Source organism: Dendrobates tinctorius, unplaced genomic scaffold (assembly GCF_039654945.1).
Source record: "Dendrobates tinctorius isolate UK_male_01 unplaced genomic scaffold, ASM3965494v1 ptg000293l, whole genome shotgun sequence".
Taxonomy (NCBI): domain Eukaryota; kingdom Metazoa; phylum Chordata; class Amphibia; order Anura; family Dendrobatidae; genus Dendrobates; species Dendrobates tinctorius.
The window spans coordinates 14,016,904-14,032,819 of NW_027361960.1; the positions used below are offsets into that span (position 1 = coordinate 14,016,904).

Sequence of the window (15,916 nt, forward strand, 5' to 3'; positions counted from 1 at the left end):
ACCAGGCATAAAAAGTCATCTCATCTTTCAGATTTGGTCTTGTTAACTTACCTAGTCCCTAATTTCCAAGATTTCTCATAGTTGTTTTTCCTTTCAATGACTTAAGTAAAAGGAAGAGCATTATTTCCTGTTTTTCCCCAGGTGTCAGAAGAGTGCAGGCGTCCATTCACCTAGACACGTCTGCCAGATTTAAAATTGTAATTCTCCCAGGTGTTAATTCCTAATGAAGGCTATTACACTGAAAGAAGGTTATGGTGGCTTGTGACCCACCTCTTCCTTGTGGCACCTGTGCTCTTCCTTGTAGGTGCAAACAGTTAGATATTTACATACACTTTCACTTAATCTGATGGGTAATCAATTGGGTGAGATGTTGAAGTCCCCAATCATAAAAGACATAGACCAAGATCAAAAGGAACCCTACACCAATCCTGGCAATCTCTGTGGGGCAATTGATGACCTCAGTAGTATGTCAGTGTGATTCCTGGCTCAGCAGACCTAAGTACACTCAGAGCTTTGGCACTGCACAGTGTGATCCGAAAATCATGAGTACTAGTGGCAATGAAAACTTTCCTAAAGGCTTACCATGCAGGACTGACCATCTACTGACTGCAGTAGAAAATGAGCTTCAAGCTGGTAGCGAGAAAGGAGACCCTACAGAAAGAGAACTCAAAGTTACCTTGGAGGAAACCGACTTATGGAAACGTTTCAAAGAGCTGACAAACGAAATGATAGTCACCAAAAATGGCAGGTAAGTGTGTGTGTGTGTGTGTGTGTATATATATATATATATATAATGTCATTGGTCAGCAACAGAATTATAAAGACATCATTCCAAAACACGCACAAGACTATGACTTATTCACCTCAGTCTTTGGTTCACGATGGCTTTGCATGAAGATATACAATAGTATTTCCCACGTAAGGATCACAATAACAGAATATACAGTGTATATAAATATATATATTTAGTCATTACTTATTTTGTATATTAAATATTTATTGTTACTTATTACTCAAAAAACAATCTCTAATGTCATCTTTTATATGTTCTTACAAATTCCTTTCTGGATGATCACATCCTCCTTGAAAACTTCACTTTTTGGTTTTGTTGAAATATTACCTTATATTGCTATCTAATAACATTTAATCCATATTTTATAACTATGATTTGAGCGATCCTTCATCATGTGATGGATTCTGCAAGAATAGAGTGCAAAAAATGTAGTTCTCCAAAAGCTGAAAATATTCACATTATATATTGGGAAGGGTCCAGTATTAAATAGATAGTTGGGTTTCCATAAATGTATTGTACTAAGAAAAAATGGAACTACTGTACTATTAGTGACAATACAGTTTTAATGGGATTTGACAAACTTTTGAATTGAAAGTATCTTTAATGCGGGATGGCTTAGAGAAATTTATCGTTGTGGGTGGCTTCTTTGTTTTTGCATTTCACCTTTGGAAAATTTGGTTTATAATTAATATTATAATATAGCTGATGAAATTGATAGTCTATACAAAATAATTCAAACCCTTTTCTGGGAATGCAGTGATGTACTGATTGAAGATATTGACCAAATCCTGAATGTGTGAATATGGCCTAAGTGTTTTAAAAATGGCAGTACTCCGTGACTGCTGACTAGAAATCTTTCAGGTGATCTTGTTAATATCTTTGTTGCACTCTATCTCGCTCTTTATCATCTCTATTTATCTATAGCTATATCTCGTTGCTTTTTTTGTAAGTAAATCTTGCTGAGGAACAATGCATTTGGAAGTTATTTCCATTGACATTATGTGTCTTGGCATTCACAGTGTGCTACTGTGCTTTCTTAGACATATATTGCAGTCACTACCGCTTGCACCTATTCACACTTCGGAGGTACTGGTCAGGTTTTTTTTTTTTGTATAGATAATTTGGAGGGTGTGACTCGCTCAGCTGTGACACTGCTCTACTCCCTTAACCTGCAGATGTTCTCAACCATTTCTACTTGCCCATTCAATCTGTAGGCTTGCAGCCCAGGAGAGACATGTTTGTCCATTATTGTAGGCTTTTTAGTCCAAAAGTGGCATGTACAGTAGGCTATCGAAGGGTTATGACAGGACCCGTCAGAAGTGTCACCTTGCCATGAATTGGCCAATTTATGCGCTAAGAACCTTCCCTTTTTTTGTAAGTACATCTTGCTGAGGGACAATGCATTTGGAAGTTATTTTGATTGACACTATATGTCTTGGCATTCAGAGTGCTGCTGTGCTTTTTTTTTTTTATACTACATATTTCGCAGTCACTTCAGCTTTCACCTATTCACACTTAGGATATATATATCTATTTTTTTTTTTCTAATTACAGACTTGTACCTACCTATAATTTTGGTTTCAAACAGCATTTTATCCTACTGATATTTTTATATTTTCTATTGGTTTGCCCCAGGAGAATGTTCCCAGTTTTAAAACTTAGTGTCTCTGGTCTGGACCCGAATGCTATGTACTCCTTCTTGATGGATTTTGTGACTGCTGATAACAACCGGTGGAAATATGTAAATGGGGAATGGGTGCCAGGTGGTAAACCTGAGCCACAGGCCCCGAGCTGCGTCTATATTCACCCAGATTCACCCAACTTTGGAGCTCACTGGATGAAAGCACCCGTTTCTTTCAGTAAAGTGAAATTGACAAATAAAATGAATGGGGAAGGCCAGGTAACATATACCGTTATATCTAACATGTATATATGCTTTGTTATTTTTCCTAAAAATAATTAGCATAAAAATATATATTGTAATGAATTACTAAATGATATATATGATAGTCTAAAGTTTGATATGTCATTTATCTTACATTTCTATCTTTGCTATGTTTTCATTTTATTTATTAATATTACAAAAACATCCTTACTACTTCAATCTGTATACTTTGGTCTTAAAAATCAAAACACCACAGTCTATTGAAGATTAGAAGGATAAATATGTTGAGTTACATATATAAGTGTTATGTGACTGAGATTATATAAAATTATATAACCTATGAATTAATGATGTCACATGAATTTTTTTTTTCTAAATGTTTTTACAAATGTATAGTCTTCAAAAAAAGGAAAAAATTGTTTGTGTGTAATATTAGTACATAAATGGAAAATAATCGCAACATACCGTATATGCAAATTTTCCAAATTTTTTTATGGAACAAGAACTTCTCCTGTGAAAGATATGATCAGGCAATAATTTTAATAAGCATTATATTGGGGGAGAGTGTATACTAACATCCAGCATACACAACAATGTGGTATCTTGTATTTCAGATTATGTTGAATTCCTTGCATAAATATGAGCCCAGAATTCATATAGTACGTGTTGGAGGACCACAGAAAATGATCACCAGCCATTCATTTCCAGAAACACAATTTATTGCTGTAACAGCATACCAGAATGAAGAGGTGGGCATAGCCTTATATCTATATTACAATATATTCCATGCATTTTTATTTATTTTTTTTTTTTTACCAATCACATTAGTGCATTGAACATGTTCTAAAAATTATAATATGATACATATTATATTCCGGTGATTGGTTGCTCATTTTGGTCAATTCTTTATTAAAACTAAATTTTCTCACTTGGAAAAGGCATTTTTATTGTCAGATGTACACTTAACCCCTTAGCGACCGCCGATACGCCTTTTAACGGCGGAAATTAAGGGTACTAAAACCACAGCACCGCTAATTCATGGCACTGTGGAGAAAGTGAATAGCGCCCCCCAGTGTCGGATTTTCTCCGGGGTCTCGGCTGCCGGGGGTAGCTGAGACCCCAGAGAACATGAATCGGTCGGTTTTTACCGACCCCGCTTTTGCGATCGCCGTTATTAACCATATAAACAAAAAGCCGATTGTGCATTAAATTTCTCTTTCCTCTGATGTGATCGCACATCAGAGGAGAGAGAAAGAGGGTCCCCGATTTCTTTTTTTTTTTTTCTTTTTCTCCCTCCCCCCGGTACCTCTCCGCGGTCCTCTGTCCCCTCCCGGTGGTTCTGCGTCCCGCCGACGTCCTCCGGAGGGTGCTGCCGTCTTGGATCCGGAGAAAATGGCGGGCGCATGCGCAGTGCACCCACCGGGAATCTGCAGGCTCCGGCTGGCAGATTCCATTCATTCATTTTGATCATGATGATAGACTATCATCGTGATCAAAATAAGCAAAATAACGAAATAAAGAAAATATTTTTTTTTTCAGTTTTCCGTTAGGGCTAGGGTTAGAATTAGGGTTAGGGCGAACTAGGATTAGGGTTAGGATTAGGGTTAGGGTTGGAGCAAGAATTGAGGGGTTTCCACTATTTACCAACTTTGGGGGTCTAAAAATTGGGGACTAAAAAATCACTCCTGTGGAAATAAAGACTTTTTTTATTTTCACGGCTCTGCGTTTATAAACTTCTGTGAAGCGCTTGGGGGTTCAAAGTGCTCACCACACATCTAGACAAGTTCCCTAGGGGGTCTAATTTCCAAAATGGGGTCACTTGTGGGGGGTTTCCACTGTTTAGGCCCATCAGGGGCTCTGCAAACGCAACATGACGCCCGCAGACCATTCCATCAGTCTGCATTCCAAAATGGCACTCCTTCCCTTCCGAGCTCTCCCATGCGCACAAACAGTGGTTCCCCCCCCACATATGAGGTATCGGCGTACTCAGGACAAATCGCTCAACTACTGTGGGTGTATGACTTCTCCTGTTACCCTTGTAAAAATAAAAATTTGGGGGCGAAAAGATCATTTTTGTGGAAAAAAATGGATTTTTTATTTTAACGGCTCTACGTTATAAACTTCTGTGAAGAACTTGAAGGTTCAAAGTGCTCACCACACATCTAGATAAGTTCCTGAATGGGTCTAGTTTCCAAAATGGGGTCACTTGTTGGAGGTTTCCACTGTTTAGGCACATTAAGGGCTCTCCGAACGCAACATGGCATCCGATCTCAATTCCAGCCAATTCTGCGTCGAAAAAGTCAAACGGCGCTCCATCCCTTGCGAGCTCTGCCGTGTGCTGAAAAAGTGGTTTACCCTCACATATGGGGTATTGGCGTATTCAGGAGAAATAGTACAACAAATTTTGTGGTAGAATTTCTCTTTTAACACTTGTGAAAATAAAAAAATTGGTTCTGAAGTAAATTTTTTGCAAAAATAAAAGTTAAATGTTAAGTTTTTTCCTCCCACATTGCTTTAGTTACTGTGACACACTTAAAGGGTTAATAAACTTCTTGAATGTGGTTTTGAGCACCTTATGGGGTCTAGTTTTTAGAATGGTGCCACTTCTTCCTAACAAAAAAAAATTTTGCTTCCAAAATTGTGGTGATGTAAAGTAGACATGTGGAAAATGTTATTTATTAAGAAATTTCTGTGACATATCTCTCTGATTTAAGGGCATAAAAATTTAAAGTTTTAAAATTGCAAAATTTTCAAAATTTTCGCCATATTTCCGTTTTTTTCATAAATAAAAGCAAGACTTATCGAATAAATTTTACCACTCACATGAAGTACAATATGTCATGAAAAAACAGTCTCCGAATCAGCGGGATCCATTAAAGTGTTCCAGAGTTATAACCTCATAAAGGGACAGTGGTCAGAATTGTAAAAATTGGCCTGGTCATTAAGCTGCAAACTGGCTCTGTCGCTAAGGGGTTAATGCTGTTTGTCTGGCCATATCTTTAAGAATTGTTGAAAAAAAAAATTACTCACAGTTCTTCATTCTGATGGTGTAGTTTATGAGAAGCTACACTCCTAAATCCTCACCTACTTCTGAAAATTCACACATATGTGCTGGGAAAACAGAGATCTCACCATAATAATTTTTCCACCTCAGAGATTCACTTAGTAGTTTTCTTCCCCTCATTTCAGATGTCAAAAAATCCCCGTCATTTTTGTTTATGTAATTCTTGGTATCTAGCAATTCCATTTACCAAGATGGTGCTTAACTGCAATACCAGGCACAGTCTAATGACAACAAAAGTGGCACAGTTTCAAAGAAAAATTAAACCACTGGGCCTGATGTATCAAGACTTGTGTTGTTCACGCCGATCTTCATGAGATGTGCTGGAATTAGAATCTCCTGATTCATGAAGATGCGTAAGCCCCTTCATGAACCATGAGCAGCATGCACTCTGTGTGCACCTTGCCACAAATCCTATTTCGGCCCTGCTTGAGAAAGATTTGTACCGTGACAAACAATGCCATGTCCCATGAAATTGACAAGCTGCGGTTGTCAGGCACTCGTACTGACCAAGCTCCACCTGTCTTGCGTGAGCTTGGAGAAACTGGCTTGAGAACATAAAACATGGCAAAATTTTGACACCACTCTGAGTTGCACCTAAATTTTGTGACTTTTCAAAGCTTTTATGCCAAAATTTGTCTAGGAAAGCCTAATGAATCGGGCCCATTGGCTACTTACATCACATTTATCATTCATTAAAAGATCAATTACTACAAACTATTTTCTCTTTTTTTTTTTTTTCACAAAAATAGCACTTGGTTGACCCCAACAACTTTCTTGAGAGCCAGTCAGGTGATCCCATTCAGCCAATCAACAAAAGCATACACTGTTAAACAGGCATCCTTATGGCCCGGCATTGGCAGAGGAAATCTTAAATCTATCAAATTATAAAATCCTGAAGAAAAAAGCATAACCAATATTCTTACCAATATTTAGGTGATGAAGAAATGCCTAACAATTGTTTTTTCCAGATAACAGCCCTTAAAATCAAGCACAATCCATTTGCCAAGGCTTTCCTTGATGCAAAAGAAAGGTTAGTGAATGGTGAATCCTCTCTCTATTCTACAGGTACCAGTCATTGAAATAAAATGCGTAAAACCATTAATTCAGTATTTGTTTGGAATTTGACAGGAGCGATCACAAAGATTTCATTGATGATGGAGAAAGCAATCCGCAAACTGGATATACTCAATGTAAGAAGTAATACTATCTTTTATATATCGCACATGGCAAACAATTCCTGCTTTTTCTTTTTTTCAATAACACAAGCCAAACATAACCCGCAGGTAACAGTAAACGTTCATAAATTGTTCTACAGGGTCATAAAGTTTCATGGGCCATCCTAAGTGAGATTATGGCAGAACCTTCCATTAATTTAATGTTGATGATATGGTCATGGGAAAAAATATTTTTTAAAGGGTAGGTCACCTACATTAAAAAAAACCCAAAAAACTATATACTCGTATAATAAAATAAGTAATATTTACCTTATAATCCCTTGACACTTCTGTTCCATCAATTTCTGGGTTCCACATCGTTCTCTGTACCTCCAGCACTATCTGGGTGGACATGTGACTTCTCAGCCAATTACTAGTCAAAGTGTTCACCAACAGTGAATGACTCAGCAATTACATGTCCATCTAGGTGGAACAGTGAGAACAAAGACTGACTGGAGATCAGTAAAGCGAGGGAGCAGAAGTATCAGTGAATCTGAAAGATAAGTTATTTTATCATAATTCTACACCTTCCTGAAGGTCTGATTTATTTATATTTTAAATGACAGGACAACGTTACCACCCAAACATCAGGTTTCTCCAGGAAACTTGTGTTTATATTGGAAAAAACACAAACTTGGTAGACAGTTATCTTATTTCTAAGGGTACCGTTACACCTAGCGATGCACCAGCGATCCCGACCAGCAATATGACGCGGTCAGGATCGCTGGTGCATCGTTAGGTGGTCGCTAGTGAGCTGCCACACAGGCAGATCTCACCAGCGACATCGCTGGGGACGGGGGTCGTTACTCACCTGTCAGACGTGGCGATCCTGCGTCCTCCCGCCCGGCTCCACGCGTCGCTCGTCGTCAGAGCAGGAAGCGGCCGACAAGGATTGATCCAGGAGCTTCTCGCGCGATCAGCGATAACCAGCGGGGGAGCTGGTCGGAGGTAAGTATCAGACACAGCGATATCGCAAGCAATATCGCTGTAACGTCACAAAATCGGTGACTTTACAGCGATTTTGCTAGCGATATCGCTGTGTGTAACGGGGGCTTAAGGCCACCTTTGTAGGATAGATATATTTTCATGTTCCTCTGAGGAGAGATAGTGTTGAAGGGATAATTATAGTTCCGAAAATGTCCTCATAACTGTATCTTTCTAATTACGTTACAGCAATATCATTGTGTGTTTGCTGTGTCTTCCAGTGGGCAGTTGGTTGATTCCCGGTTCCAGCTCACTCTGCTCTTCTACCAACCACCACTCCCAGTTTGGAACTCCATTGCCTCTTACGTCAGCTCATGGCTGTGAACGATATACCACACTGAGGAATCACAGAGCCTCGCCGTATCCAAGTCCATATACTCACAGAAATAATTCTCCTCGTAAGTAACACTTTGTTTCTGGAAAAATAAGTCTCTTTGACTTGTAGCAATGAAATCATTTAGCTCATATAATTGTTAAAGCACAGTAGCATAGCATCAGGGGACTAATTCATGAAAATTAGGTGATGAAATTAGGTGATGAATTAGATGATGAAATAAACCATGTCTTAGTGCCAACTGGAAAAAGTTTTTTTTAATATGGCAAAAACTTTTGTACATTTCTAATGAAAATAGATATTAATAGCAGAACAACAATAAATGAGAACTCCGAGGAGATGAATGAGCATGGAAAAGAAATAAACACATATACACAATACGGGCAATTATTCACTGGAAGGTGTCAGAAGCACCTAGTGAGCAAATACAGACAAGAAAGTGAGTTGTGATTTATTTTGTTATAACTGAATTCTAATTAGTTTTTTTTTATTACTATTATCCCTCAGCAAGTTACACAGAGAATTCATCAGCATGCCTTCCCGTATTTCAGTCAAACGAGCATTGGCCTGGCTTACAAATGCAAACGCACAACGGAATGTTATCACTAAACCATGCAAATGGCACTCCATCTGCTTCATGGTATGTCTTAAGATGTTTTCAGTAATGTAGGATGAACATAACCTACACATAATGGTAAATTGTGCCGCAGAATCATGTAAATAGGTTTGAGTCTCGCTAAGTGAGATTAGGGCAGAGCCTTCCATTAATTCAAGGTCAATGGCAAGTTAAGCTTGTTTCACACTTCCATTTTTTGGCATCATTCAAAATCCGCCGTTTGGGGAAAAAAACGGATCTTGGGGATTTGCCTGGCGGATCGATCTTTTTCCCCTTAGACTTGTATAGGCGGCGGATTGTGACGGATGACCTTACGTTGGGTCCGTCATGTGATGGATCCATCATAAAATTGGTGTCCGTCAGCCAGAAAAAACGTCCCTAGGAATGTTTTTTTTTCTCTGCGTCGAAAAGACGGCTGGTGACGGATCCGTCGTCTGGTATAATGGACGCCTCTGGGCGGCGGATCCGTCGCAGGACGGACTCCGTTGACTTATTCCGATTTTCCAATCTCTCTCCGGTGCATCAGTTTTTTTTCCAAATATGTAACAGATCCGTTTTTCAACACTTTGGCGGATTTAGACTGACGCCAGAAAACAGAAGTGTGAAACAGGCCTAATGGTCATGGAAAAAGAGTGCTGATTTTTATAGCAGGTCACCTAAATGTAATAATAAAAAATTTAATAATATGATAAAAGAAGTTAATACTTACCTTGCTAATCACCTGCCATTCCTGTTTCATCACTTCCCTAGATCTCTCATCAGTATCTGTACATTCAGTTCTATCTGGGTGGATGTGTAACTTCAGAAAAAAATTACTAGCCACAGTGGTCATTATTTTCTCTTTAATTTTTCACCATCCTGAACATTTGGTGACAGGACAACCCTGCTGCACAATCATGTGTTTTCCCCAGGAGAATTGGCCACCTTTTGTAGGCTAAAGATATTTTCATGTTTACAAGTTAGAATAGAAGTGTGATAGGTAATAGTTATTGATAAAGTACAATAGAAATGGGCTTTTGGGTACATAAAGACTGTAATTGTATCTTTTATTATGAGATGGAAGTTCTTTTTTTATTTAAAAAGAATCTGTAAACAGGTTTATGCTTCCCCATGTGAGGGCATAATAAACTAGGAACAGAGACTAATTCCAATGCTGTGCACTTACTGGGTTTCTTTCTACAGTTTTGATAAAACACGGCTTTATATGTTGAAGCTCTCATAGTCTTATCATTGATGAGCAGCTCCTCCTATATAATCTTCAATATTTATGCCATCAACGATTGACATTTCTGCTTATATACAATGTAAGGGCTTGTGCACGTGGCCAATTATCTCGGACAAGTGCTATTTGTGGTTTTCACAGAGAAAACTCATGCCAGGCCCGGATTGGTAATATGCCCAACCGGGCATTTTCACGCTGGGCCTCTGTCATGTTTGCCAGCTGATGTGGCCACTGGCCTGGCCTGGCTGTTGTTCCTGCCGCCGGCCCTCTGCGGGCATGGCGGTTATAGTTTCCAACCCTCCTGGGATTTTTCTGTCCCACACTGCAGGGAGATAAGCCCCCCCCCCCCACTCACAGCTTGCCTGCTCTCTTCTCTGTACACAAGACCTGTGATGAGGTCACATGATGGGAGGAGTCAGAGTCACATGAGCAGGAGCCTTTGTCCAGACCCCTGATCATGTGACCCCCTGACTCCGCCCCTCCTGTGACCTCATCACAGGTCCTGTGCTCACAGCCCTGCCTCTTGGTGTCTGCCGGACTCTGCTGTGCTGGTTGTCATGGTGCTGGATGAGGTAAGTACAGTTGTGGCCAAAAGTATTGACACCCCTGCAATTCTGTCAGATAATACTCAGTTTCTTCCTGAAAATGATTGCAAACACAAATTCTTTGGTATTATTATCTTCATTTAATTTGTCTTAAATGAAAAAACACAAAGAATTGTCCTAAAGCCAAATTGGATATAATTCCACACCAAACAGAAAAAAGAGGGTGGACTAAAGTTTTGGCACTGTTCGAAAAATCATGTGATGCTTCTCTAATTTGTGTAATTAACAGCACCGGTAACTTACCTGTGGCACCTAACAGGTGTTGGCAATAACTAAATCACACTTGCAGCCAGTTGACATGGATTAAAGTTGACTCAACCTCTGTCCTGTGTCCTTGTGTGTACCACATTGAGCATGGAGAAAAGAAAGAAGACCAAAGAACTGTCTGAGGACTTGAGAAACCAAATTTTGAGGAAGCATGAGCAATCTCAAGGCTACAAGTCCATCTCCAAAGACCTGAATGTTCCTGTGTCTACCGTGCACAGTGTCATCAAGAAGTTTAAAGCCCATGGCACTGTGGCTAACCTCCCTAGATGTGGACGTAAAAGAAAAATTGACAAGAGATTTCAACGCGAGATTGTGCGGATGTTGGATACAGAAGCTTGACTAACATCAAAACAAGTTCAAGCTGCCCTGCAGTCCTAGGGTACAACAGTGTCAACCCGTACTATCCGTCGGCGTCTGAATGAAAAGGGACTGTATGGTAGGAGGCCCAGGAAGACCCCACTTCTTACCCCGAGACATAAAAAAAGCCAGGCTGGAGTTTGCCAAAACTTACCTGAAAAAGCCTAAAATGTTTTGGAAGAATGTTCTCTGGTCAGATGAGACAAAAGAAGAGCTTTTTGGGCAAAGCCATCAACATCGAGTTTACAGGAGAAAAAAAGAGGCATTCAAAGAAAAAAAACACGGTCCCTACAGTCAAACATGGTGGAGGTTCCCTGATGTTTTGGGGTTGCTTTGCTGCCTCTGGCACTGGACTGCTTGACCGTGTGCATGGCATTATGAAGTCTACCAACAAATTTTGCAGCATAATGTAGGGCCCAGTGTGAGAAAGCTGGGTCTCCCTCAGAGGTCATGGGTCTTCCAGCAGGACAATGACCCAAAACACACTTCAAAAAGCACTAGAAAATGGTTTGAGAGAAAGCACTGGAGACTTCTAAGGTGGCCAGCAATGAGTCCAGACCTGAATCCCATAGAACACCTGTGGAGAGATGTAAAAATGGCAGTTTGGAGAAGGCACCCTTCAAATATCAGGGACCTGGAGCAGTTTGCCAAAGAAGAATGGTCTTAAATTCCAGCAGAGCATTGTAAGAAACTCATTGATGGTTACCGGAAGCGGTTGGTCGCAGTTATTTTGGCTAAAGGTTGTGCAACCAAGTATTAGGCTGAGGGTGCCAATACTTTTGTCTGGCCCATTTTTGGAGTTTTGTGTGAAATGATCAATGTTTTGCTTTTTGCTTCATTCTCTTTTCTGTTTTTTCATTTAAGACAAATTAAATGAAAATAATACCAAAGAATTTGTGATTGCAATCATTTTCAGGAAGAAACTGAGTATTATCTGACAGAATTGCAGGGGTGTCAATACTTTTGGCCACAACTGTATGTGTGGGGTCAGGAGAGGTTTACAGGGTAGATGTAGAAGAGCTGTGTGTACGAGGTGGACGGAGCGGAGCCGCGCGGTGCGTGGACAGAGAGGAGCCAAGTGTATACGAAGCATACAAAGCGGGCTTTTCCCACGGACACAGGAGTACACGGCGGAGCCCCGAGGAGCATTTTAAAACTCACACATGACGTTCCACTGGAAGTGATATGCTGGAAGCTGACCAGAAATTAGATAATTTCTTGAGGAGATTGTGACGGAACTAGGAATGCTTCAGTTCCATCACCATGTCCTCCTTCGACAGCGCAGACAGCAGGATCGCCTTGGAATCCGGGATGCCGGCCATGTGAGCGGATCATGATATGTCCTGCATCGGGAGGCTCAGGTGGGCACTACAATGGGAGCCGGGCTGCTATAGTATCTTTATAGAATCTTTCTTTATTTCCTTCTCTCTTTTTCTTTCCTTCTCTGTTCTTTCTTTCTCATTCTCTGTTCTGTCTTTCCCTCATTTTCTCTCTGTTCTTTCTCTCTCTCTAGTCTTTCTTTTTTTTTCTCTCTCTCTCTCTGTTCTTTCTTTCCCCTCTTTCTTTCTTTTTCTTTCCTCTTTCTTTCTCTGTTATTTCTTCTTTCTCTCTCTGTTCTTTCTCTCTCTCTCTTTGTTTTCTCTCTTCCTTAGTGCCAGTCAGTGTGCCCATAATGCCAGCCGCTGTGCCCTCAGTACCAGTCAGTGTGATCAGCAGTGCTAAATGGGTGCGGCTGGGCGTGGACATGGGTGTGACTAGTTGCGAAATGGATGTGGCTGGGGCGTGGTCCAAAATTTGCACCTTTTTCCGTCGTTCAAAAGTTGGGAGGTATGATTTGGGGCGGCTATGACCAGGGGGTCTGGTTGCCCAATGGATAGCGGTTCTGCCAGGAATTCTGTCACCGTGCATACAAAAGGGGACAGAGCTTTGGGAGGAGTACTGTACCTAAAAGCAATAAATAGGACTGAGCTGAAATAATGGGCACAGCTGTGACTACATGTTATATAGTCGTGTTAATCTCCTTTCACATCTTTTTTTTTTTCCCCTTGGATCGAGTGGTCCGAGGAAAAGGTTGGAGACGTGTCCAATTTTGATCCAAATTTCAGATAAAAAATCGGTAATGTGAGTCTGTTGGTCCATGAAAAACATTGGACTGAACTAGGGTGACTTCCGAGTGTGGTCCAATTTTCAGAGACTCGCACAATAGAGAAGGTGGAGAAACTTGCCTTTCATTTTCTCTACACATCCGAGAAAAACTGTCACTCTGATCCAACTCTGATCAGAGTCTGATCAGAATAATTGGACTGTTTTTTTTTTTTTTCAGATGAAGAGAAAAACATTTGGGTGAACCTACCCTAAGTAAAAGCTATGACTCAATGTACAGGTGGGGTAAGACATAGCTCATCCTTGAGAAGTCTAGCAGATAAAACCGTGATATTATCAAATCTACAGCAAAGTGCCTAGTAAGTGACAAAACTCAGGGTCTCTGCCCTTATTCTATGCTGCCCTCAGATGGGGACCCAAAAAACTGCTGATATTCCCTTTTAAATATGATTGATTCGCATGGATTCTAGAAAACCACAGTGGCATATAGGAAGATTGCTGCTTACTGAATCACTGTGGCTCAGTGGTTAATGCTGTTGCTTTTTAATGTTTGGTTCCTGGGTTCAAATCCCATCCGGCACAACATCTGCCACGAGTTTTTTATGTCTCCTTGTTTGTGTGGGTTTCCTCGGGGTTCTCCATTAGATTGTGAGCCCTAATGTGGACAGTGATATTGATGTCTGTAAGGAACTCTGGTGTATATATAAGGAAAGCATAACAATTGAATAATCATGGATTTCCTACAAATTGCAATTATGAGACCTCCTTCTCTTATTTCCCCCCTCTGCAAAATATTTTATGTAAAATAAGTATTATTTATTTATACAGAGGCTGGGGAAGGTCATCATTGTTTCTGGAGGATTTCATGATCCTGAGAAAGTTGAAAGGTAGTTGCTATTAGTTACCTAGCACTTCTATCTGGATATAAGGCAGTTGTTAATTATGTCGTAAACCTATTGACATAAAATTTCCCATGATAGCAGGGAGAGATGAATTATACAAAGCAATGACAATCAGTTTTTCTCTGTCACATACATTTTAAAACTAATAAAGGGGTATTCCCATCTCCTAGATCCCATTCCAATATGTAGCAGGTGTAATAATATTAGCAAATACCTCCAATTGGAAATTTATTGTAATTTTTTTTTCTGACTACTTATGTCTCTTTCTCATGTGCAGGCATTGCAGGACCTTAGGTATCCATGGTTATGACCACTGATACAGTGACAGTTAGTTGCTAGTGGTTGTAACCATGGATACCTAGGGTCCTGCAATGCCTGCAGACAAGGAAAGAGACATGGCGATCAGAAACTATACTACATTTCCAATTGGAGGTATTTGCTAATATTATTATTACACCTACTACATATTGGGATAAGATCTTGTAGATGAGAATAGGCCTTTAATGTGCATCATATTAGTAAATAACACTTTTTGATTTTTTTTTTTTTTTTTGCAGCCAATATCCAAGCTTATGGTCTGTGAGCAACAGTACTATTGGTTCCTTGACACAAGCTGGAGGAATTGCTAATGGCCTGGGATCTCAGTATATAAGAACTTCTTCCACTCACTACACGCCATACAATCAAATAGTACCTTCACCCTCTCTGGGCTCTCCTTTGTATGATGGTGGGAGCACAGACATAGAAGACAGTCAGTATGATATTTCAGCAAATGACCGAATGGCACCATCATGGGCACCAATGACCCCACCCTCATTGTAAATGCAAAGGACTTTTTCTTTTATGGACTCTGAAAAGAATTAATCGCTGTTGTCTGTTATGAATATTTTATGCTTACTAACCAATGTTAAAGCAGTTGCAGAAAGAAGAAAAAAAAGTGTTATTTCTTAAGAAAATGCACTGCAAACTTCAAGGTGTAAGGACTATTTAAAATGCAAAACAAATCTTTTGCAATAATTTATAAAAATTGGGTATTTGTCCTCACAGTCAAAATTTTCTGCAAGTTGAAACAATGACTTGATTGCTTTATTTATATTGAAGAAGTCTCATTAAAAGTTTTATTTTATAATCCCTCTTAATTATCCATGTAATGGTGTTTTCTATTAAAATACCTAAAGAGGTTGGCGGCCACAACTTTATGATGACCAATGCTTATGATAGGCCATGAATATGTAATTGGTGGGGCTGCAGCAACCGGCACCCCGGCCAATCAGCTGTTATAATAGCCAATGGCTGCTGGAAGCTCTCATATGCTGCTGGAACACAACAGTTCAATTATTTCTATAGTGGCCGCAGCTGGCTACTGCAGATCCACCCACTCTTCATATCTTTGATGGAGCAGCTATGTTCCAACAGCATCTGAAAACTTCTGTCCGCTGGTAACAGCTGATCAGTGCCAGGTGTCACACTGACCAATCAGATATTGATCAACACAAAATCAATAGACAGCCTCTTTTTCCTCTATTATCTCCTGTTTCCAGCACTGCTTTATTATCACGAGACCACCGTG

General features: G+C 40.0%; 1 protein-coding gene across 3 annotated transcripts; it reads left to right on the forward strand.

Annotated features, from left to right (window-relative positions):
• The first annotated feature begins 266 nt into the window (after positions 1–266).
• Positions 267–15,485, forward strand: LOC141072909 (T-box transcription factor T-like). Of its 3 annotated transcripts, XR_012226899.1 has the most exons (9): positions 267–748; positions 2,429–2,693; positions 3,293–3,427; positions 6,711–6,772; positions 6,850–6,932; positions 8,162–8,338; positions 8,782–8,914; positions 14,273–14,331; positions 14,904–14,982. XR_012226899.1 is itself a non-coding variant. In XM_073560144.1 (8 exons), exons 1-8 carry the CDS (start codon positions 453–455, stop codon positions 15,166–15,168), a joined length of 1,416 nt encoding a protein of 471 aa, XP_073416245.1. In that variant the 5' UTR covers positions 267–452; the 3' UTR covers positions 15,169–15,485. The 3 variants fall into 3 exon arrangements, 2 of the variants coding, with proteins under 2 accessions (XP_073416245.1, XP_073416246.1); XM_073560144.1 differs by lacking the exon at positions 14,273–14,331 and having other exon boundaries at positions 14,904–15,485; XM_073560145.1 differs by lacking the exon at positions 14,273–14,331 and having other exon boundaries at positions 6,871–6,932; positions 14,904–15,485.
• Positions 15,486–15,916: the final 431 nt, after the last annotated feature.

Excerpts from the sequence above, each read along its gene's own strand:
- LOC141072909 (XM_073560144.1), top strand. The coding sequence starts at position 453 with ATGACCTCAGTAGTATGTCAGTGTGATTCCTGGCTCAGCAGACCTAAG. Across the intron at positions 2,694-3,292 it reads AAATGAATGGGGAAGGCCAG|ATTATGTTGAATTCCTTGCA; the intron begins GTAACATATACC and ends CTTGTATTTCAG. Across the intron at positions 8,915-14,903 it reads GGCACTCCATCTGCTTCATG|CCAATATCCAAGCTTATGGT; the intron begins GTATGTCTTAAG and ends TTTTTTTTGCAG.